At 23.5% G+C, this 24,841-nt stretch overlaps 6 protein-coding genes across 6 annotated transcripts; 3 read left to right on the top strand and 3 right to left on the bottom strand.

The window, feature by feature from the left end:
* Positions 1 to 8,289: 8,289 nt before the first annotated feature.
* On the top strand, positions 8,290 to 9,199 carry LOC128961284 (chitosanase-like). The gene is made up of 2 exons (XM_054307501.1): positions 8,290 to 8,744; positions 8,828 to 9,199. The coding sequence occupies exons 1-2, from the start codon at positions 8,335 to 8,337 to the stop codon at positions 9,180 to 9,182; spliced, it is 765 nt and encodes a 254-aa protein (XP_054163476.1). The 5' UTR covers positions 8,290 to 8,334; the 3' UTR covers positions 9,183 to 9,199.
* A 1,931-nt stretch (positions 9,200 to 11,130) lies between these two features.
* Positions 11,131 to 12,118, bottom strand: LOC128961053 (chitosanase-like). The gene is made up of 2 exons (XM_054307260.1): positions 11,627 to 12,118; positions 11,131 to 11,536 (listed from the first exon to the last, which is right to left on the bottom strand). Exons 1-2 carry the CDS (start codon positions 12,034 to 12,036, stop codon positions 11,182 to 11,184), a joined length of 765 nt encoding a protein of 254 aa, XP_054163235.1. The 5' UTR covers positions 12,037 to 12,118; the 3' UTR covers positions 11,131 to 11,181.
* A 5,660-nt stretch (positions 12,119 to 17,778) lies between these two features.
* Positions 17,779 to 18,729, top strand: LOC128960849 (60S ribosomal protein L15-like). The gene is made up of 2 exons (XM_054306985.1): positions 17,779 to 18,185; positions 18,246 to 18,729. The coding sequence occupies exons 1-2, from the start codon at positions 17,954 to 17,956 to the stop codon at positions 18,632 to 18,634; spliced, it is 621 nt and encodes a 206-aa protein (XP_054162960.1). The 5' UTR covers positions 17,779 to 17,953; the 3' UTR covers positions 18,635 to 18,729.
* Positions 18,730 to 18,776: 47 nt separating this feature from the next.
* On the bottom strand, positions 18,777 to 20,850 carry LOC128960848 (mitochondrial-processing peptidase subunit beta-like). The gene has a single exon (XM_054306984.1). It carries the CDS (start codon positions 20,803 to 20,805, stop codon positions 19,375 to 19,377), a length of 1,431 nt encoding a protein of 476 aa, XP_054162959.1. The 5' UTR covers positions 20,806 to 20,850; the 3' UTR covers positions 18,777 to 19,374.
* A 172-nt stretch (positions 20,851 to 21,022) lies between these two features.
* LOC128961276 (tRNA-specific adenosine deaminase 2-like) lies at positions 21,023 to 21,857 on the top strand. The gene is made up of 2 exons (XM_054307494.1): positions 21,023 to 21,692; positions 21,811 to 21,857. The coding sequence occupies exons 1-2, from the start codon at positions 21,127 to 21,129 to the stop codon at positions 21,812 to 21,814; spliced, it is 570 nt and encodes a 189-aa protein (XP_054163469.1). The 5' UTR covers positions 21,023 to 21,126; the 3' UTR covers positions 21,815 to 21,857.
* A 109-nt stretch (positions 21,858 to 21,966) lies between these two features.
* Positions 21,967 to 24,531, bottom strand: LOC128961579 (glycoprotein-N-acetylgalactosamine 3-beta-galactosyltransferase 1-like). Its single transcript, XM_054307831.1, has 7 exons — positions 24,048 to 24,531; positions 23,978 to 23,988; positions 23,648 to 23,763; positions 23,433 to 23,583; positions 23,284 to 23,364; positions 22,190 to 22,218; positions 21,967 to 22,123 (listed from the first exon to the last, which is right to left on the bottom strand). Exons 1-7 carry the CDS (start codon positions 24,529 to 24,531, stop codon positions 21,967 to 21,969), a joined length of 1,029 nt encoding a protein of 342 aa, XP_054163806.1.
* Between the last annotated feature and the right edge of the window lie 310 nt (positions 24,532 to 24,841).

Below are 24,841 nucleotides of genomic sequence, written 5' to 3'. Positions count from 1 at the left end.
TTTAAATAATAATCAAGTGCTGTAACAAATCACAGGTTGAATAATAAATATGTATTGTTAAGAAAAACAAATAAACTTAAATCTGTCAAATGTAGAAAAACTAGTCCAATATTAATACAATTAATTACAATAATGTAAAAATAAATATATTTTGTTTATGACAAGTATTAAAATTAACACATTTTTATGTTATTAAAACAATTAATTATATTTATTACATGTTATTTAACACAAGTTTTATGTTATATAATATATATATTATAAAAATAAGCATTATAAATTAATTTGCTGGATTAATGTTAATTTAACTACTAAAAAATAACATGTCTATTTAAATTTGTATATTACAAAATTATGCTTTTAATATAAAATTATCAATATATATATATATATAATTTATAAATAATTTTTATTAATTTATTTAATATAAAATATTCAATAATTGTTAAATATTTATATATCGTAAATGACAATTAATTTGGTTGTTATCATATATATTATGTCAATGATGTGTTCAATAACATTATATTGTATAAAGAAGTTAAAATTTATTCATAACAAATAATTGATTATCAAATAAATTATAAAATAAATTTTAAGACTTTTGACTTTAAAAAATAATTACTTATAATTTATCAATATTTAAAATTACTAATTTTGATAAAAATATATAAATTATAAAATAAAATTCATTTTAAAAATATAAAAATGTATTTCATTAGATATTCAATATAACTATATTAAATAAATCAATCTATTTATCGATGACATAATATTTTACTTAAAAGTATGATTTGGTACATGTTTTTAGTTTAGATTTTAGTGAATGAAATCTCAATGGTATAGAATATATGGTTGTTATCTTGTGATATGGTTTGTCGATAAAACTATTATAAAAGACATAATATTGTAGCTAAACGTCAATAAAACTTGTTATCTTATTTTAGTTAGTTTTGTTAAATTTAAACTAAATGTCAACCGCAATGTCCCTAACAATGGCTATGCATTGATGTCACGAGGGGTTCTGTGTCCACACATATTATAAAAGTAAAGCCAAAAAAATTTGGTCATTAAAATAATATAATAATTGAGTAAACAAATAAAATTATAAAATAACGAGTGGGAGATTCACATATAGTATAGACTATAATCTATACTGTAGTACATGTAGTGATGTTTGGATTTAGGGAGTGGGAGATCAAGAAAGTGAACATTATATACAATTTCTAATGTAAATGTCATATATTATGTATTAGATTACATTATAATATAATATAATACTACTGTATGATTATATCTTATAAGGTATGGGAGGACAGTAATGCCAGATATGTGTTAATTATTTATACATAATAGCATTAAACAATTTTTGTTATATAAACCCTAATAATTGACAAACAATTGCTGAGAGTTGTCTCAATTTTATTAATTTTCTGCAAAATACCTCAACAAATGCATAATTCAATTASTATTAGACATCAATTTATATTAGCATTTAAATAACATGTTTTACTGAATTTAATCAATAAATTTTAGTCAATATTTAATAAATTAATGTTTTTTATCAAAACATTTTTTTACTTGAAAAGCAAATTTTGATTATTAAATTATTTATGTTAAATAAAATATAATGTTTTAAAATTACATTTTTGATAATAAAGTATTTTAGAAATGTTTGTTTAAAGAAGTACTACAATACATCTGTTTTGTAAACAAAAAATATTTTTTCAAAGTTTAACTTAAGGTAAACAATGTATTCGTAAAAATTTGTTATTTTTACTTATGATTGTGTATTAGGGATAGAAATAACAATATAGTAGTTATGTTAACATTATATTTTAAGTAAAATTGAAAATAAAAAACATTAAAATAAACATTAATTATTAATATTTATACTTAAACTTTTATTTAAATATTACATAAATAAAAGATTTATATTAGATTAATGAAATTATTTTTAAAGATATGAATATTCAAAGAATAAAATAAAATAAAGTATTTTTACAGAGTGTACAGTATATACAGTACTGTTGTGTATAAATTACAATATAAATAACAATATCATTGTAATACATATATAAATTAAGTTAAATTTTGTTATATTATTTAAAAAACCACTTGATAATGCTAATAAGCATTGCCAGAAACAAACTTTAATGGTAAAAATAACTCGTATGACTAGTGTTGGTAATTTTTCGCAATTCAGTTTTCGATTGTCGCAATTGCGGAAAATTGCTTTAAATTGCGCGCATGAGGGATTGTATAAAAATTAACTTTGACAACGTTAAAAAATTGGTTAATTAAAGATTAAGATTCTTTACTCATTTTTAAAAATGTTTAATACGGGTTTTTAGATGGTAACATTTATTGATAAAATAATTAAATTTTTATAATTAATTTATGTTTTTATACATATTGTTTTACCATTTAAACCTTGTTATTTTTTTAAAAAAATGATAGATTGAGTTATGTTACAATTGCGGTAATTTCACGCAATTGCCGAGCAATTCAATCACTACGTATGACTAATAAAATACTCCTGTAATGAATAATAGGGTTTTCATTAGTACATAAGCTTTAATACAATTTTAATATATTTTTTTAATACACACATACAGTATACACATACACACATATTTCAGATAACATACTTTTTAAAGTTTGAGAAATTATTTCATTGACACAATAAACGAATTATATTTAACTTTTAAATTTAACCAACACTAGCAATAATGAAGTAAATATTTACAATATATACTGTATATTATGTATATTTTATTTATATATACTGTATATATATTATATCAATAGTACAGTATATAGTTTATAATATAATTCAAAAATAAAAGTATTTTCTTTTTAAAATAAATTTTTTGTTGTCATTCGTGTACTAAAAATAGAGTTCAAAAATTGTCGTCAAGAATATAAAATACATGTAATGTTTGCACAAAAGTTATATAATATAAAGTTTAATGAAATATTGGTTTAATAAAAGCTGACTTTTGTGATATCAAATCTTCCAATGTTTACTATACTATAATGTTTTTATTTGATAGGTTTAGCTTAAATATGATTGACCTTGTTAATAAACTAGCTAAATTTAATAAATAAAACCGGGTGATACAACTGTCATTTTCAGTATATACAATAAGTACAATATATGACTATCAATGATACCAATAGCAAAGCCAGTATCAATCAAATAGAAAAATAAACTAAATTTAATATAAAAAATAAAGGTTATAGTATTAAGACAATCATTAATGTGAAACACACATAATAATTGGTTATATTTTATTAGAAAAAATATATTGAGATAGTGATGATAGATAACTGATAAGTTATTTTATTTATTTAATAAAACAATAATAATAAAAAAAACATCAAATAAACATGAAAACGTTAAAAGTGAGAGGTCAATAAATTTTTTATTGTAAAAAATTTATCGTGCATTTTTTATAATTAAATAAAACTTAAATAAAATATTATCTAGCAAATTGACAAAATTTCAATGCTATTATAAACTACGCTAATAATAGTCCAATTATGTGCATTTATTAACATAAAGCATTCAATAATAATTATTAATTTTATTGATAACTCAATTAAGTTCATAAATGGCAAATGTTATGCTTTGCTTATAAGTTAGAATTACAATAGAAATTACATTTTTGTTGACAATTATATCGACTAACTATTGAGTGGGAGAAATGATAAGTTAATACATTTGTAATATCAATAATAGTGAGTAATTATACAAATACAATATAAAGCAATATACAGTTTGGTCTAAATTATATTTGTATTGATGTATTACTGAATATTATCAATCAATTACACAATCTTTTTCATATAAATATTATTTGTATTATTCATTACTTTTTCAACCGAAATATCTATCAAAATAAAATTTATTATAAATATTTCATGATGTAAGCTATTATTGATATAAAAATATTAGTTATTATATATAATAATTATTTTTTTTAATTTTAAAATGATTTAAGTATTAATTTCTTAAATTTAAAATTTTAGTGCAATTTTTACATAATAACTAACAATATAACTAAAACTTTCAAACCTATAACTTTTACTTTTTTTATTTTTAATTAATTAATTAATTAGTATGAAGTGTTGAGGCAATGCTTTCCTAAATTTTATCTAAATATTAATAAATCTCTTTGACATAAAATTTATGTAAAAATCAATTAAATGATTTGAAATAATCAATTATTTAAATGGTAAGCATATTATCCAAATACATGAATACACTCGGCTTTTACTAGTTGTCTATTAAATCTTAACAACAAATCAATTTTATTAATAATTCATTTGTGTTTCACATTATATATTACATAATATAATACATAATTTAGGTTATAACATAATCACAGTATATAACATACACTATACGTTACTTGTCTCTTATAAGTTAACTCGAGAGTCATTTATTTATTGGTTATGACTTTTCATATAAAATAAAATATCAGATATACCTAAATATAAATCCATATTTAATACTATATACTACTGTATAATATTCAATATATTGTATATACAATACAATATAACTACAATACTGTAAATTACTATATCTACAATACAACTATAAAAATAATAATATAATTTAGCTAAATATATTGTTGATACTCTTTTCTAAATATATCTAAATAATAATTATATTTATTATTATATCACGTAAAATCATCATTGTTTATTGAAAACTATATTTTAGTTTTTAACATATTTTAACATATAAACATTTTTAACAACATGGTATATAAGAACAAACTGTATTTAATTTAACATATAGTATCTTAACTCATATTTAGTATAATATAATTAAAGAGATATTTATTATTATTTATCATTAAATTATAGTAATTTTTAAATATAATTTTAAATTTTTGTCTGGTTTTAGACATAAAATAATTTTTAACTATTTTGCAAATAGATTAAATGTTTTTAGAAATAAAATTATGTTGTTTTAATATGATTTCATTTATTAATATAAATGGAAAAATGATAAGTGACCTAAATATTTGTTTAATTTTATGATTTTTATAATATTTATTATAGATGCAATAAACATCATTCAAAGTGGTTTATCATCAAGTTAATTTGATTAAGTACAGTATATAAAGTGTTAGTTATATATAAAATATACAATACTGTATACTTAAGTTAATAGTAGATTGTATAAAATGCAATGAATTTATTTAAAGTACACAGTGTTTTATTAGCCATTGGCATAACTATTATTATACATACTGTATAAACGTATATACAGTTCTAATATAGTTATTTTCATTACATTTTTATTTATTGTTTGTTCAATGACAAATTGAAATAAAGTTAAGTTATAGTTAATCTCATACCTTGTGGACTAAATCGGTAGACCATAAATATCTCATCGATTGCACTGTTTGTTAGAAATGTTAAACATTTAAAACACTAGCAATAGAAATGAGTTAGAAATGGAAATTTCTAGAAAATTTCTTAGGACAAATTCCAATAAAAATTTTACTATACACTACAAATACAAAAGAAATATTTCTATAAATATAATTATGTTATTTTATAATAATTATAATTTTTGTAAAATTATACTTATAATTCAATTATTTTTGATTAACTATAATGACTAAAAATTAAAATTAAAAAYCAAAATAAGTAATAAAATGGACTAATATAAATATAAACATTAAATATAAATTAGAGTATAATATTATTATTATTAAGTTTATTATAATTAATTATTATTTAGTTAACATAGTATCCATAATTATAAGGTATTACAATATAACAAATATCGAGAAAACAAAAATTAAAATAAGGATTTCAAACAAAATTTTTGTTTAGAAATTTTCTAAAAAGTTCTTTTTATTTGTCAACTGTTTATTTGTTTGTTTACTGACAATAAAAATAACAATTAATGATATTGTTATCGATCCGTGTCATCAATTAAATAATTTTAATTAATTTATAAAAACTATATTCATTTATTTATTTAAATTTTATATGTAATTGGAATTTGTCATAATTGTCATAATTTTTTCTATTTATTATCATTATTGCTGAAGCAAATAAAATTAAAGTAAATTACAGAAAATAAAAAATATGTCATTTAAAAAATAAAAAATAAGAGTATGTTTATTGTTTAGATGTTCATTAAGTTTAATCGGACAATAAAATCAATTTATCAAAAGCCAAATACTTAAGACTAAACTCAATATTTATAGTGAGAGTAAAAACAAAATAAAATCTAATTTTCATTTTAGCCAAAAATAAATAGTGAAAGACTATTAAAAGGAAAGTGAAATTAGATTTGTATTCAATAGAAAATTGATTTTCAATTGAATGCTTTTACTATTGAATCGAAGCTAACGTTATAATCAACTGTTTTGTTACTATCATTCATTGATGTACTTTATTATCATATATACAATAGTTGTAAAACTTTTGTAAATTTATTTAAACACATATAAGACAATTTAAACTTTGAGTAAACAAATAACAAATAAATAACTATTATTTTTTCAAATTAAAACTGATATGAATAGGAAAAGTATTTAACAAAACTTTGTTGCATTATTATTACATTGACTATTGATGTGAAGTAATATAAATTTTTAAACAACATTTTCAATACATTTATTTACTTATAATATTTTGTTTGATTGGAATAATTTAATGCACAGAATATTTCTTGATCTCAATTTGTTATGAATTAAGAAAAATAAAATTATTCTCAAAAATAATTCAATTCATACATCAATTTACAATTATAGTACCAATTGTAAGATTGTTCAGTAATACAATCTGCTCTTATTCTACACAATATTTTAATCTAATATAAACTATAACTTGTCTTTACATTTGAATAATTCATAGAACAAATCAATTTATTGTTGATTATCTTTTTTAAAATTTCAATGATTTCTCATTCAAGTATTATTTTCATAAAATTATAATATTTTAAAAATTATATTGTGACGGACGGTTGACTGAGGAGATAATGGTAGACAAAATTTACTAAAATTAATTGTAATGAAAAAACATTTGCAGTTGAGTTTTGGACCAGACTTTACCCATATTGAAGAACATTACCCTTAAATACCGTCAATTTATTAATTTTATTGAAATAACTCATATGAATGTACTGACAATAATATCAGTAAATCTAAACTATAGAACAACTATTTATCTCAAAGATGGATAAATTTAATGAAATTCATAGCATGTATTGTACTTAAATGATCATGAACATTTTAATTTTTACCCATTATTAATGTATTATTATTATATTGTATGTTAGTATGATATAACATATGCTTTTTATAAATTATAATAATAATAACACACAACTATTTCCCAATAATTTATTATAAGTAATGTCTTTCTGTATATGAATTTACTAATTTATTGACTGTTTTTGAAATTAATTTAAAAGATTCAATTGGATACCACTAATTGTTGTGACTTTTTACAAATTAAATCCAAATTTGTAACAATATATCTACAATAGAGTAGATAATCTTTACTTGAAATAAAAATTATATTTGAAATTTTGATAAGAATTTCAATTGCAGTTCATTTGTATGTAATTTAAGCACTTTTAACGATAAAATTTTCAATAAAACAAATGTATATATAAATAAAACTTGTGATGTAAATCATATAAAAATTTACAAATATTATGAATCAAATCCTACATAAAATATACTTTTTTATCTACTATTTCGTTAATAAATGCAACTTATGGTGATTTGTATCAAATCTTTACACAATCAACTTATCTATAATTTACTCGTATATTATTATTGTTATTATTTTTATATACAGTTTTATTATATTAAGTAAAATAATCTATACTAATAAATCACAAAAAAGTAACAATTTATTTACAATTAAAGTAAATGAATTTAAAAATGTATTAATATTAAAACATTATATAAAATATTAAACATAATCAATAATTTATTAAATGAAAAATTAATTTAGTATTTTGTAATAAACAATGTGATTTATTAAAATTTGATAAAACTTTACAATATTAATTTATAACAATAGACAACCAGACATCTGTTTTTTTTAAAAAACCCTGGATTTATGTATTTTATACAGTATTATACTGTAAATAACAACTTAACACTTGTTCTTATGTTATTTTACACACTTTTTTATTAATTAATTAGTTTTTCAATAATTAATTTCTTTAATATTATAATAAATTTTTATTGACTTAAATCAATAAAAATTATTTTTTGTGAATTTGTATAAAAGCGTATTCTGATCATACAGTATATGAGAATTATACAATAAATTAAAACAATGAAGTTTTCACTTATATTTGTTATTGTATTAATTGCTTTACGAGTTGAGGCCGACATGAATGCCGGTGCCAAACACCGATGCGAAGAGTATACGTCCATCTTTGAGAACGACACCATTGAACTACAGTACGATTACTGTGAGAACATTGACGACGGACGCGGATTCACGTCAGGTCGCGCCGGCTTTTGCACGGGAACGGGGGATGCCGTTGAAGTGGTCAGAAAATACACACATCAAAAATCAGACAATCCTTTAGCCAAATACTTACCAGAATTGGAAAGATTAGCTAAAGAAGGTAGTGATGATGTCAGCAAACTCGGAGGTTATTGCAAAGCATGGCAACAGTCAGCTAATGATCAACTATTTCGCAAAATACAAGACGACATAAGTGATGAACTTTATTATAGGTATTATTATTATTATTATATATATACTATTATTTGTTAAAATGTTTTAATTATTTTTTAATTTAAACTTCTTTATTAATTAGACCAGCCATGGAAAGAGCTGATAGAGCCGGTCTTAAAACAAATTTAGGTAAATGTGCGCTCTATGACTGTATTATACAACACGGAGATGGAGATTCAGGTGATTCAATTGGTCCTATAATCAAGAAAACAATGGGTGGACACGTAGACAGCAATGAGAAAWCATGGATTAAAGAGTTCCTTAAAAATAGACGATATGTGTTAACTCACGCAGAAGATCCCGACACCAGAGATCAATGGGCTGAGTCAGTAGATAGAGTCGATGCTATGATTCCTATTCTTAATGATAATAACATGGACTTTGATGGACCTATTAAAGTGCATACACCTAACCACGATGCTATTATACCAGCCTAAATCATTTTTATCATTTTTATCAATTATTTAAATTAATTTACTCATTTATTTTATATTATTTAAATAATTATAAAATATTTATAGTTTAAATTTTTAAAGTTATTTACATTAAATTTACATTATTTAAAATTTTGCAATCAGTAACAAGTAATATAGAAAAAATTCATTATAAGTTTATAATAGTATAATAATTAGATTATATAATCTCATAGATTAAAAATCATTTTAATTATTTAACAAAATTAAATCTATTTTACCTATATCAATTAAATTTTTAATAATTATAGAGATCTAATACAGTACACCTCTATTACACATAATATACCCATACAATAGTTATCATTGATAATGTAATTTTTTGAGCAATTGTTAGTTATTAAAGTGATAATACTGAAATATAATATTGAATAATATACTAAATATTACTAAAATAGTAATTAATGATTATATATTTTTGATTATTTATGTTAATCTTAAATGAGTACATATGTCTGAATTCTATATTTCTGTCTATCTGTCTGTGTGTTAGGATTTTTTGAATTTTGGTATATAAATGTAGTATAAACTGTAGAAATATTTTTAAAACAATATAGATTTTATTATTAAACAAAATTAAAAAATGACGTCAAAATAACAAAATTTTATCAATTTATCAGTTTATGGAAAATTAGAGAGAGATATGAGTATAATAGACACTTAAGAGTAATGCTTAATAAAATGATATGCTTTTTCATACGCTTTTCATTTGTTACAATACATTAGAAAAGTTGAGTTTATTATACATACATTTAATTTTAATAACATTTTAAATGTTTTATTTATTTTTATGAATTTTTTATTTTTTTTAAAATACTAATTATTATTTTTAAATTAATTAATAAATAAATTTAGGTGGAGTTCGTCTGAAAATGCTTTATTATATTATTGATTATATTATATATCAATAAAAAATAGAAAATCCAGTATAAAGTACATAAATAAAAGGGTAGTATTACTATTATATTATCAATAGTATTATTTATAATCTTTAAACTGATAATGTATACCTGCTAATTATGAACTATTATATATTATTTACTATATTAATACACAATTTATTGGAAATTATAACACAACTAATATCAATTAGTATCAAAGGTTCATAAATGTTTTTTAAAAAATAAATTAAGACTTAATATATTACTGAATATAGTATAGTATAATGTTATTCATATTGTATTCTAAGTTATTTAAATATAAAGAATTATATAATATTATAAAATTGCATATTTTTTATTATTGTATAACAATAAAATTGCACATTCAAAAAAATTTTAACATATTAAATATCGCTTAACATTATGCTTTTTAATAATCAATCAAATTTATTATGTTAAATTATGATTTATTATATTTTATTTAAACTAAGAGTTAAAAAGATTAAGATTTCAATGTATTAGTTTGAAACCATTTTATTGAATATTATGTTTAATATAATATTGATTTTTAATAATAATATATCCATTGGCTTAAAATATTTATAAATACTAATTCATTATATTAACCAATTAAATGAAATATTTTTCTATTGAAAAGATGTATTTAAAAACTTTTTTTAATAAAAAATAAAATAAAATGATAGTGACAGTTATATCTATTGAATTAAAATTAATTTTATTTTTAAGTAAATGTGAAAGTCGTGATAACAAAATGTAATATTATTTTATATAAAAACATTATATGAATTGTAATATTGTTTTATAAAATAATATTAGCGGACGTTTTATGAATTTTTAAAAAACGAGTTTAATTTTAAAAACAATATAATCATAAAATATCACATATTTCATTTCATTTATATCATTAGAATTGAAAAAATAGTGTAGAGATAAATAAAAATTAAATACATTAAAGAAAACTTAGTTTTATTTTAAAGTAAATTATTTGAGATATTACAATATATATGCATTTAATTTGTATAAATATATGCATATGTGTAGTAAATGTTTATTAATTGACTTTAAGCAGGAATGGTAGCATCGTGGTTAGGTGTCTTGATATGCATGGGTCCCTTAAAGTCCATGTTTCCGGCGTCCAACAGTTTAACCATAGCGTCCACTCTATCTACTGATTGTCTCCATTCATCTCTGGTGTCTTTGTCGTGAGGGTCCATGAGATCTGCTCTTCTATTTTTCAAGAAATCTTTGAGCCATGACTTTTCATCGCCACTGACATGACCTCCGTGTGTCTTCTTGATGATGGCATTGATCGAGTCCTGGTCATCACCGTCTCCGTGTTGAATGATACAGTCATAGAAAGCACACATACCTAACTGTGATTTGACACCAGCTGTCTGTGCGTGTTTTATGGCTGGTCTGGAAAATTACATATTTTACACACAAAGTTACGTATTATTATTATTATAAGTTATTTATTAAATATTTTAATTAAAATAATATGTATACCTATAATAGGTTTCATCGCTGATATCGTCCTGAACTTTACGAAAAGCCGAGTCTTTAGCTGACTGTTGCCATGCTTTGCAATAACCTCCGAGTTTGCTGACATCATCACTACCTTCTTTAGCTAATCTTTCCAATTCTGGTAAGTATTTGGCTAAAGGATTGTCTGATTTTTGATGTGTGTATTTTCTGACCACTTCAACGGCATCCCCCGTTCCCGTGCAAAAGCCGGCGCGACCTGACGTGAATCCGCGTCCGTCGTCAATGTTCTCACAGTAATCGTACTGTAGTTCAATGGTGTCGTTCTCAAAGATGGACGTATACTCTTCGCATCGGTGTTTGGCACCGGCATTCATGTCGGCCTCAACTCGTAAAGCTATAAATATAATAACAAATATCAATGAAAACTTCATGATTAGTATTATGGTATTAATAGTCAATGTTTTATTTATTTGTTTAATACAGTATTTATATTAAAACAGATTTATTTGCTTTTCATCCCATTGTGTCTCTCTTTTTATACTTTTCTGTCATTAATTGATAAATATCATTGTTTTTCACATTACAATTGAGAATTTTAGTAATTACTCAATAATTTATATTATCTGCATTATATGATACATATTTTAAACTAATCAATTTCAAAGTACAAATATAATAACAAATTATATAATAATTGATAATCAAATATAAGATTAATGTTATTGCTATTAAATATTAATAATACAAGTGTTTAATGTAGAATGTAATTCAATACATAAGCACTTTATATTAATTTTATGTTTTAGAAAATAATTTATATTTAAATATTTATTTTTTAACTTAACTATTTTATTGTTATTTATTTGACATTTTCGAAAATTTTTTAAATAAGTTTTTGGAAATCTATTGTTAATTTACTAAAATTAATGCCAACATTTTATAATTTGTATTATTAAATTAAACAAACTATAATATTTATTACAACTAGTGATAATAATTTAGTTATTTTAAAAATAAATTTAATATTTCTGACAAATTATATTATTTTAATTAATTAATGATAATAGTGTTAAACACATTTTTTTGGATTAGTACTTATATGGTTAGCACTTCTAATATCAAAATTTTTAAATTTTATAATTTAAATAAATTTATATAATTAATTAATTAATTTTATATACAACGCCTAAAAATTGTTTATAATAAGTTAATTATTTGTAACAAAATAAGATTTGGTTATATATTCTTTATTTATTTTATTAAAATTGCAGATTTGATTATTTGATTTTACTGTAATAAACAAAACACTTACTGTAAATAAATACAAATATCTTATTTGTTTTTTGATTATTTTATTAATTAGTTTATTCTAAAATGAAATATTTTTTATAACTAATTTACTTATACTTATATAAGATATATAATATAAATATAAATAGTAAACAAAATAAAAAGGTAGTAATTTATATACCAATAAATATAAAGAATTTTCAATTGTTAGTATAATTATACAGTTATGAATTTGTAATCGTTTATTAAATCTTACTATTTCTAATAAAATGATATTTCTAATTAAAATATATTTATTGATATTAGTATTATTACATTTTAATTATCATTTTTTTTATTTATTATTATATTTTCTAAGAATGAGATATTTTATTAATTCTGTTTAATAGTAAAAATTATATTATAAAATTGTTTATTAATATTTGTAATAAACTAATTACAATCAATTCAATTCATTTAATTCAATTTAACATTTAAKTAAATTAATATTATCTCAATAGCTGTGTATTGCAAATGTACATTAATTTTAGATTACACACAGAATATATTGTAATTCGAGGAACTTTATAAAAGAGGGAAGTTTCCAAATAAAATCCTTCCAATTTTTTCCGGAAAATATTGATATTTTCTTAAGGAACTTCCCTCTCTGGGAACGTTGTCCGAACTCTAATTATTACAAAAAATAATGCAAAAACTTAAATATTGAAAAATTAATTTAAAATTAATAAACTTAGTGATAGTATTTTTCAATACCACTCAAAATACAGTTTAAGCTAATATTTGTTTTTTAAACATCATAATAGAATGTGTTGTTTATGGTTGAATAGGTAATGGATCAAGGAAATAAATTCATTAGAAATTCCTAGGGAAAGGAAAAAAAGGAACTTTTGGAATATAAAATGAGGGAATTTAATCGAACCCTACTTGTACTACACTATTGTTATCATTATTATGTAAATACATACTCTATATAATATTTGGTTATATTATTCGCAATGATTTATCTATTAATAATGTAATTCATCATTTGGTCAAACAAATACAGTCTTTACATAACCAAAATACAAATATATATATATATAGCTACAAGTAATGAAATAAAACAAATAAATATATAACAAATTGCAAGAAATTACAATTTTTTTGATAATATTATTTTATGTCTATCTTTTCATAAGTTATATTAACAGTTAATGTTGATATCTTATCCCAATTCATGTCATGGATTTTCTTTATGTTCAAATATATCACTTTTATTTAATTTATAAAAAGTCTTTAATATACAGAAAATTACAAAATTAAGTCAAATAAAATATATATATAATCCAAAGTTAGATAACTAATAAAAAATTATAACTATAATTAGTTGTTATTTATAGATACAATAGACACCATTAAGAATGTTTAGTTAAGTTTTTGAAGAAAAAATATACAAATAGTCGTATGACTTGATGTTATATCAATCACATCGAGAGTCGTCTAGTCTTTCATTACAGTAATACTAATGCCTTCCCTGTGCTCTCTAGTTGTCAGCGCATTGATGGCTAAGTCGATGATATATTTATGAGGACTAATACTTGAAAATTGTCGTCTATTTTCACTCCAATCCCTAAGTTTTTTGTATGTTTTTTGCTTCTGTTGTTGTGTTTATGTCGAAACTCTCAATAGGATTTAGTGAACAGAATTTTTGTAAACTTTATATTTATAATATATGAATATAAATTCATTGAAAGCTTTCTTAATATAAATTTATCAAAAAGCCTACGAAAATTACACTAAGAGTGTCTAATACACTGAATGTTTTATTAGGTTATCTAAAAAATTTATTTTCCAAAACTGTCTTAATTTTATATATTTAAATATCTATACTAAAACATCTGTATTTAATTATTGATATTTATTTTTTGAAATAGAGATTTTTGTAAATATACATAATAATTATCTTAAAATTATTTATAATTTATTTATAACATTTTATTTAAACTACATTTAGATTATATAAAATAAATTCATAAATATAAAATTATTTTATAAAAAACTGTCAACTTTTAATTTTTAAATTAACAAAAATATTAACAAAACTAAAAAAATTTATAACATTTGATACCTATCCTTCTAAGTAATAAATTGGTTTAATTTAATGTTTTATTTGAGAGGTGAGATTCATCATTAGGATTCTCAATCACTCGACCACCCGGTGCTCTTCAACTCAATAGTCAAAGCTATGTTTGATTTTATTTTTGGTCAATAAATTGATTGTCTATAAAAATAGGAATCAATAATTTTCTTTTGAGAATTCATTTTTAGTAAATCTCATCACATTTTGACTAAATAAGTAAATGAATTGCAAAGAAAAACTAAAATGTTTAGTAACTGTTTGCGTGAATGGAGTAAAACTATGGGTTTTCGGGTTAAATATAGTTAATACAAATTTTTTGTATATTTATGAGAAAGTGAATTCTTTCTCTCTATTTATAAATTAAATGCTAAACATTTGGACCCATTTAATCAAATTTACTTTTATTTCAAACATAAATACAACTAAAGTTTTAGTTGATAGACAATGAATGAAATAAAAATCAAGATATCGTTGACGTCATACAACTTGGTGTTAGACTTTATAAATTTATACAAACATTATACAATATATACTGTACTTTTATATATATTTAATATTATATATATACAGTTCAAATATATATCGACTTATATTTATTCAATTAAAGTATCCATTAAAATGACTTCAAACTAATTAAAATCTTTTAAATCAAATGTTTACATATTATGTTGTATTTGTTGTATATATATATATATATATATATTGTTAAATTGTTGTAGAAAAATTAATTGTCTATAGTGAAATGATAGATTATAATAATATATATATATATTATTACTTTTTATAGACTATTATATATAATAATCAATTTTATTATTATGAATTATAAAAAATTAAATAAATAAAAACAAAATCATTTTTAAATATTAATAAAGTTATAAAAAAATTATTAATATAATTTATGTTATAATAAATATACTTAATATAAATATAAATATACAGTAGTAGTAAGATTATTAATAGAAAGTTATCAATTTAATTTTAAATTTAACTAATTTATAATAATTATAACAATTATTATGTATCTCAAGTGCATTCAAGCTATCAAATAGTATGTGTCGGACATTAAATGGTTTGTCTAAAAGTGATGTCAAAGTAATACATGTTATGTTAGTGTCGTTTAATGTTTTCTTCAGCAAACTATAGCCGATATGTAATGTGTTTCTCAAACATCCTTTTCCACTATAAGTCTAGTGCACAACCATTACGTAAATCATCTAAAATATTGTACTTTTTTGTTGTTTGTGTGTTGTATTTGTAGTATCGGTTGTAGTCTTTTAGGCGCCGCTTCCAATCAATATACTATTCATTCAAATAATATTTAAGTTAAATGTTGAGTAAAAAAGATGAGACAATTATTCACACAATTACTGTAATATTCATATTATAGTCTTTCACTTATTCATTGGTTTTATCTTTTCATTTACTCATTCATTCATTCATTCATTTTTAAGGATATCTTTTTATAATCAAAATGCAAAATAGATATTCATGTAATACATATTCTTTAAAATTATTGATCAAAAAACATGTTTAATTCAATAGACAAATATTTAATGGCATTAAAATAAAATGCTTTAATGGATGTTACAATGCAATGCATTAGAGGTTAATATTTAAAGAAATTTTATTTTTATTTTATCCATTTTTAGTCTCTTGTTTTATGTGTTTAGTTGTTATTTCCACTTGAATTAAGAATCAAAATTATAATCACATTTCATGTTTAATATACAGTACTCTATTTATAATACATTTATGTATATTTATATAAAATATAAAGTATAGATATTTATATAGTAGAATGATATATAATTTATATTTATATTATCAAACAGTAATGCATTTTTTTCTCATTTATAATTTAAATCAAATACCAAAATTTACTAAAAGATAAAATAGAAAAAACATTTATTTTGTTATAATTATAATAAAATGATTTTTTATAATAAAAAATTATACAAAAAATATTTAAATTAAATTATTGAATATATTTAAGTAATATATATATATTAATATATATTGACAAATCACATATTATTCAATATGATTAAATTAATGGTAAATTATTTAACTATTTTATTATTTAAACTAATAGTTATTTTTTATTAAATTATAAAAATGTTAACTTATAACTTTCCTTATATAAATTTTTATTATCTATTTAATAAATTGCTTAGATAAATATTTTGAATATTTTATAATAAATTAATTTAATTTTAAATAATATTATACACTATTAATAATGATAAAAATTTTATAAATGACTTTAATTAACATAAATTAATAATTATTATTAATTGGTTGAGACATTAAATGAACTATACTTTTGTAGCAAAAAAGTATTACTAATTCGAGATTATAAATACTATTGAAATTGATTTTATAGATTAAGTCAAATATTTTTTGTACTATAAATATAATTTATTATTATAAAAATTTTAAAATATATTTTATATATACAACACATATTATAAAAAAGTAAAACTTATAATACAAATATAAATTTACAAAATGATAAATTATATACTACTATTTAAATAATCTAATTAATTTAATAAAATCAATTTTCCAATTTATGTATAATTTTTTAATTTGTTAAAATTGTATAATTAATAGTAGAAATTAACATTATTTTAAAAATTAAAAAAAAATCATAATATTTTTGTATAATTCATATAATTTTATTTATCATTAATTAATAATTAAATAATAATCAAAACTATCGACAAAAGTGTACGTTCTTTATGAACGACTGGAGCCAAACATGTGAAGTGTGTTTCTATGACAACGACAAACATCAGTGAACTTCCCTTTCCTTTAGTAAAACACTTCAATACGAGTCTAACGTGTCTTTCATTGGACACAATCATTGGATCAATTGTTTTGGTCATTACATTGTCTGGGATTGAGTGCCGATCCGCCGATCACTGACCTCAGAGATGGGCGCATATAAGTATATACAAGAGATCTGGCGACACAAACAGTCAGATGTGATGCGATTCCTGCTTCGGCTCCGTTGTTGGCAATACAGGCAACTGAATGTCATTCATCGGTGTCCGCGACCGACCAGAACCGAAAAGGCCCGCAGACTTGGTTATCGGGCCAAACAAGGTTTCGTTATCTATAGAGTGCGTATACGACGCGGTGGACGCAAGAAGCAGGTGCCCAAAGGTGATGATAAATTCACATTTGATTGAGTTTGCGGTACTAATAATGAGTTTTGACAATTAGGTGCCACTTATGGTAAACCCAAGAATCACGGCGTGAATGAATTGAAACCACGTCGTAATCATCAAGCGATTGCCGAAGAGAGAGTCGGTAGACGTGTGGCCAAAGCGTTGCGTGTTTTGGGTTCATATTGGGTGACACAGGACTCGTGCTTCAAGTATTTTGAAGTGATTTGTATCGATCCGCACCACAAAGCCATCAGACGTGATCCTAAAGTCAACTGGATTTGTGCCCCAACTCAGAAACATCGTGAACTTAGAGGATTAACCAGCGCTGGTAAGAAACACCGCGGATTGGGAGGACGTGGCCACGGCTACAGTAAAGTAATTGGTGGTTCCCGACGGGCAAATTGGCGCCGAAGGCAAATGTTACAATTGAGACGAAAGCGTTAAACARTTGTCTTATAATTAATTGTTTGACATTTAGTCTTAATATTTCAATAATTAAGAAATTAATAAACATTTTTGATTCAAAATTTTTTATTTAATATATCGGTAATTGTTTGCACGTAATGTTATTCAATTTGAATTAACACCAAATGAATAGTTTAATAAATACTATAATTATTACAGTTATTGTAGTTTTAAATACCAGCACTAAACAAACCAAACAAAATACTTTAATATTATCGGTTAAATTGATTGATAGTTGAGGAAAGTTATGGGCAAAGGTTCAGTTTGTTTTGTTTTGGGCACAATTGCTGGTGTAGTTGGTTATGAGGCATTCAATCATTATGTACAGAAAAAGCCGTCCAAACTGTTCAACGAAGTGGACAAACAGATGAATTCGGCCAAATCAACAAAGAAAGTCAAGTGATCCCCACTCATGACATACACACAAGTAGTGGTCAATTGTCATCATAGGGTTATATTGTATTTTTTGTTAGTCAAAAACAATATTATTGTTAAAAAAGTAGATTTATAATTAAAATGTCTATTAAATCTATTTAAAAAATTGTATTTAAAGTCAGCAATAAATTTTATTTTAAATTTATGTTTATAAATTATTGAATTTATTAATAGCAAACAATTTGAAAACTATTAGCGATAATCAATAAAAGATTGTCAAAAGTATATTTAAATTCATTATTTACATTAAACTATTTGCTAACAAAAAACAATGACAACAGATGTTATAAACCGGTCACTTGAGCTTTAATAGTGTCATAGTTTGGCAAACCATCTGTCTGTCCAACCACTGCGACCACTGGATTCTTACCGATTATATATTTACTACAAACTCTATTAATAATATCGACATTAACGGCATCGATTCGGGCCTCCATTTCAGGCAATGGTATACGTCTACCATAACAAAGCATTTGTCGACCGATGTCCTCGCAAATAGGTGTTGATCCGTCTAACTGTAGCATCAAATTAGTCTTCAACAAGTCTCTAGCTCTCGATACTTCCTCTTCAGTAACTCCATTGCATAATAATTTCCACTGTTCTCTTAAATGCCGCACAAAGTCGGGCAATGTTTGCTTTTCGGCGATGAAATATATACCCCAAAGACCGGTATCTTTATATGAAGTGTTGAAAGCTTGAAAAGTATGACATAAGTTATTTTCAAAGGATGATAATGCCATATATGAAGAACAATTAGAACCGGCGCCTAGCGATCGATCCCATGAACCAATCAAAGTATTGGCAACCATTAGTGCAATGTTGTCTGGATTAGCCCAACCAACTGATTCCAACGCAATGGCCACATGTGTCAACGGCATTGAGTCATCTTTAAGACGAACGTCGCCGCCAATGAACTGACAAGGCTTTAGTACTGAAGCCGCGTCCACCTCTTGGTTAGCATTTCCCAAATATTTGTCACAAAGTCCAACAAACTCTTCATGATTGACACCTCCAGCACCGGCCACCACAAGTCGTGGACCTCTATAATGAGTCTTAATATAATCAATGAGATCCTCGCGTTTAATGCTTTTAATATTTTCTTTTGGTCCCAATATAGTCATTCCGAGGGGTGACTCATAAAAGGCTACAGAATGCATGTGATCGAAGACCACTTCTTGTAGATTGGTCTCCACTTCTTGCATTTCACGAAGAATCACAAACCTCTCCTTTTCTATCTCTTGGGCGCCAAATGTTGAGTTCTGCAATATGTCAGCCAATATGTCCAATGCTCTCGGGATGTCCTTCGCCAGACATTTGGCGTAATATACGGTCTGTTCCCGACTGGTGTATGCATTCAGATGTGCGCCCATATTCTCGATCTCCAACTCTAACTGTGTTTGTGTCCGACGGGTCGTCCCCTTGAAGGCCATATGTTCGAGAAAGTGTGCGACACCGTTGTTCCGTCGGTTCTCGTAACGACTGCCCGCATCAATCCACAGACCAACAGTACACGTGGCAATTCCCGAGTCCTCAGTGGCCACTCGGATACCATTGCGAAGAACAGATATTTTTGTTTCGGGAATATTAATGGCCGGTCTCTCGGCAACCATTACGTTATGAAGACGTTGGCAACGATTAACGAGTTGTCCGCTATTATCGCGGAGACGACTTCGGGTCAAATACTGGCCAACTTTGAGGACTTGTTTTGTTGCCATTTCTGATGTAATGCACGACAACTGATGAAACAATTAGTGACATAAAGTACGTCACGTTTTATCTATTAATTTGATTATAATTTAATTACTATTTATTTATTTATTAATAAATTTATTAATTATTTTAATATTTTATTCAATTTAATAAAACTATTAATTAAACTTAATTTTAATTAATATATTAAATAATAATAAATTTATTTTGTATTATATGAATGACCACAACATGTGATTCAAACGAAATCAATAAAATTTAAAACATTTTAAAATTTTGCGTAAATTTTATGTTAAGTTTGAATACATTTGTTGATCACCGAAGAGATGGTCATTGAGATGAATGGCCACTCAATCAGTGATGAGTTTATTGACTTGTGTTACAAAACAGCCGAAACAAGTCTGGCCAGCGGTGAAGTACCCGTCGGCTGTATTTTTGTTCAATTTTCCAGTGATCATCCAAATGGACATGTGTTGGTCACGGGTCACAATCGGACAAATGTCACCCGCAATGCCACCCGACACGCGGAGATGGAGTGTATTGACAAAATTGTGGCCAAATTCGGGTCTCAAATGAACAAATTGCACGAAATAATGGCCGAAACTACTGTTTTGTTGACATTAGAGCCGTGTCTAATGTGTGTCCGAGCGCTTCGGTATTTGCGACCAAAACAAGTGCTGTTTGGCGCACGAAATGACCGCTTCGGCGGTAATGAGTCGGTATATAATGTTAGCACAAATGAGTTAATATCTGATCCCAAACTCATGTGTTATCAACTGTTGTCCGCCAAGAAGTCTATTGATTTATTGCAGAGGTTTTACAAACAAACCAATGAAAGCGCACCAAAACCTCATCGAAAAAGACTTAAGACATCTGCAGATGACTCAGAGCTGTGAATATTTGTCATAATTTTATTATATTTTTCATATATTAAAATAAATGTCATTTATTTTGTATTAAACTTGTGCTGTAATTGTTGTGGTTTTGTAATTATATTTATGATTATTTAGATGATAAACGAAGAGCTCGAAGACATACAGATCATTGAAATCCTGACATTTGAATGATATACTTGTGTTACTACAAGACTCTTGAAACTGAAAAATCAATTAATCCATTGTTATTATGATTTGTTAAATTGAAATCATTTAAATATAAAATAATGATTAAAATAATATAAATACCGATTTATATTCATTAGTACCGGTATTGTTGATATTGGAGTTATGGTTTGACAGGTATTGTAAGCTAAATGGTATGAATCGATGCCTTCCCAACACATCTCTTTGATCGCCAAACATAATGTTTAAATTGTTGAGACAACTAAATTTGATTATCATTTAAATAATTTACAAATATTTATAAAAATATAGTAAATCTTATGAATACCTTTTCAATTGGATTTGATTATTAGTTATCTGAATTTGATTTAAACATTTATTCAATTTATCACACTTTTTGACAATTTGTTTGATCCCTTGGTGACTGACAATCTTTAGTTTTAAAATTATTTAATTAATATTTTAGGATTAAATGTTATAAGAGATACTTACATATTCTGTTACTAAAATATATTACCAATTTTGTAAAAATTTTAATTATTTTTAATATTCAATAAACTTGTAGTTTCTAATAATATAAAATCATTACATACTTGCGTTAGAATAAGTATTATTTAAATTAAATGTGAGTACTTGAGGATTACTAAACCAAATGGATTTATTTGKATTATATTGTGATAAAAATTGTTTTAAATTATCAATTATAATATATCTGTTGTCCTGTACTTTAAGAAGCCAATCATAATAGCCATCATATTTATTGATTAAATTTTTAATAATTTGATTTTGACACCACAATTGACTATATTTAGTACTATTTGACCAAATTTTAAGCGCTGGTAGATTTGGCTCCTGTCGATTGCTTAAGAAAATCAAAATATGACATCTCTGTCCCCACGTTTCCTTAATTGCATTTGCATTGGTCTTATGATTGTCTTCGTGTGTAACAACTAAACAGAATATTCTTTGACTAGTTTTGTCATTCAAAACATTTTTCAATGAATTTAATAAATTTAATTCACTTATAATTATAAGTTTATTGTAATTACATAAATATATAGAAATAAGTGTCAAAATTATACTCGTTATTAATAATATTAATAATTGATATTTTGATAGGAGCTCTTGTAAATTTATGCGAACCATAATTAAAATTTAATATATTTAGTTTTGAGATAAGTTGTAAAAAATATTTTTTTTAAATAATATTTTTATCATTCAATTATTAACAAATGTTTTTTATTTTATATTAAAAAAAATCATGTTATAAAAACAATATGTTACAATAATAGTAATTACAAGTATCTGGCTAACAAATTTCATATATAATAATAATAATAATAAAAAAATATAATATAATATTAGTTTTGTCTGAAAATTTTATAAATTACTAAATCATAGTGTATATACAAATAAATGATTTAATAAAAAATCATAGATATACATATCATTTGATGGCACATAATGAAATGATATTGTTGTATTACTGCAACAATTTAATCCCTACAATTTTATTAAACTTATAATTATTATTTTTTTAATTATATACAATACTGTATATTGATATTTACCTTTTGAACGGGATTTACATTATAAACATTAAACCACTCATAAAATCCGGTTGTTTTATCAATGAAAGTGTTTGGAGGGAATGGGAAGAACCGTTTTAAATGTCTATCATCTGTTTCATCACCAATTTGAGCACCTAGCTCATTTAGACAACTATATTATAATCATATAAAATTAATAACAATTTGTCAATTTTAATTCAATGACATTATCATACATTCCTATCTCTGCATCGTCGGCACCCGTTTCCCTATTTTTCAAATTTAAAAACCGACATTTGGTGTGATTTTTTAAAGCGTTTTCCATTAAATACATTGATTGTCTACTCATAGCCTTTACAAGTGGCAATAGTTTTAATAAAATTATAATTTTAAATATATTTATTAATGGTGTTTCTCGCTTTATATATCTCATAAAATTTAATAATTATTTTTGTATATTATATATAAATCAATTCAAATTTTATAATGTTAATTAATATAATTAGTATATATTGCGAGTAATTATAATTGCAGTATAATTTTAAGTAAAGTATTTAATAGCTTACATAACCGGCTCCTAAATAAAAGTTGAAAATTTTCAAATTTTTATAAAATTTTAATATAAATAAATCTAACCTCCACTCGGATATGTTTTATTGCGATTACCTCCCAATGCAAAAGGACAGCCAAACCAGATAGCAGTGTCCGGGTTATGCTTATCGAGTAGTTGTCTAAGATTATCGACAATAACAAAGGTGTCATCATCTGCTTTGAAGAACCAATCAAATTGGTTTCGATATTTGTTTAATCCATATAGTATTGCCTTAATATTTTTGCATAACAAGTGATCATGGTCATATTTCTCGCATTGCACCCGTATTGCCGGCAACTCTGGTACCATCTCTGAGCTCACAAAGTATAATATATCGCATGCCTTACCCCACGTCTCTTTGACTGCCAGTGCTTTGGTCGCATGATTTGCCGGTTGTGTCGTTACTAAACATAATAATCGAGATTTGTTTGCAACGGTTGTCGATATCTTTGGTAAATGACTTGTATTGAAGTCACCGTCAGTTTTAGTAATTATACTAAACTTGATTTCAGTGTTTATATAAAACATTAATATCAATACAAGTATTATATAAACTTTTAATAATAAACTTAAATTGTGTTTACTAAACAATTTAGCAAACAATCGCATTACATTAGATTTAGTAAATTACAGGAAATTATAAAAATAACTTTTTATTAATTATTTATTTTAAAAAATATTAATTCGCTTATAGTTTATTTAGTTTAATAATGTATATAACTTAAAATGTTATAAATTTATAACATAATAATATACATTACATTAAAATTTATATATATTATATTAGCACAAGTGTTAATATCAACTGTTTTAGCCTTAAATTTTTGTTTGTTATTAA

The sequence above is a fragment of the Oppia nitens genome, unplaced genomic scaffold (assembly GCF_028296485.1).
Source record: "Oppia nitens isolate AA-2021 unplaced genomic scaffold, nextdenovo-longstitch-racon4-pilon3 scaffold5_pilon_pilon_pilon, whole genome shotgun sequence".
In the NCBI taxonomy this organism is placed as follows: domain Eukaryota; kingdom Metazoa; phylum Arthropoda; class Arachnida; order Sarcoptiformes; family Oppiidae; genus Oppia; species Oppia nitens.
The sequence above is the reverse complement of the archived record's forward strand: the minus strand, read 5'-3'. Positions and strand labels throughout refer to the sequence as shown.

What these genes read in the sequence shown, in the direction of transcription:
- LOC128961053 (XM_054307260.1), bottom strand. Translation starts at nt 12,036, where the DNA reads ATGAAGTTTTCATTGATATTTGTTATTATATTTATAGCTTTACGAGTT. An exon ending in AGCGATGAAACCTATTATAG is followed by an intron (nt 11,537 to 11,626) that starts GTATACATATTA and finishes GTAATTTTCCAG; the next exon opens with ACCAGCCATAAAACACGCAC.
- LOC128960849 (XM_054306985.1), top strand. Translation starts at nt 17,954, where the DNA reads ATGGGCGCATATAAGTATATACAAGAGATCTGGCGACACAAACAGTCA. An exon ending in CAAGAAGCAGGTGCCCAAAG is followed by an intron (nt 18,186 to 18,245) that starts GTGATGATAAAT and finishes TTTGACAATTAG; the next exon opens with GTGCCACTTATGGTAAACCC.
- LOC128960848 (XM_054306984.1), bottom strand. Translation starts at nt 20,805, where the DNA reads ATGGCAACAAAACAAGTCCTCAAAGTTGGCCAGTATTTGACCCGAAGT.
- LOC128961276 (XM_054307494.1), top strand. Translation starts at nt 21,127, where the DNA reads ATGGTCATTGAGATGAATGGCCACTCAATCAGTGATGAGTTTATTGAC.
- LOC128961579 (XM_054307831.1), bottom strand. Translation starts at nt 24,531, where the DNA reads ATGTTTTATATAAACACTGAAATCAAGTTTAGTATAATTACTAAAACT. An exon ending in GACGATGCAGAGATAGGAAT is followed by an intron (nt 23,584 to 23,647) that starts GTATGATAATGT and finishes ATTATAATATAG; the next exon opens with TTGTCTAAATGAGCTAGGTG. An exon ending in ATATCTATGATTTTTTATTA is followed by an intron (nt 22,219 to 23,283) that starts AATCATTTATTT and finishes AATCAAATTCAG; the next exon opens with ATAACTAATAATCAAATCCA.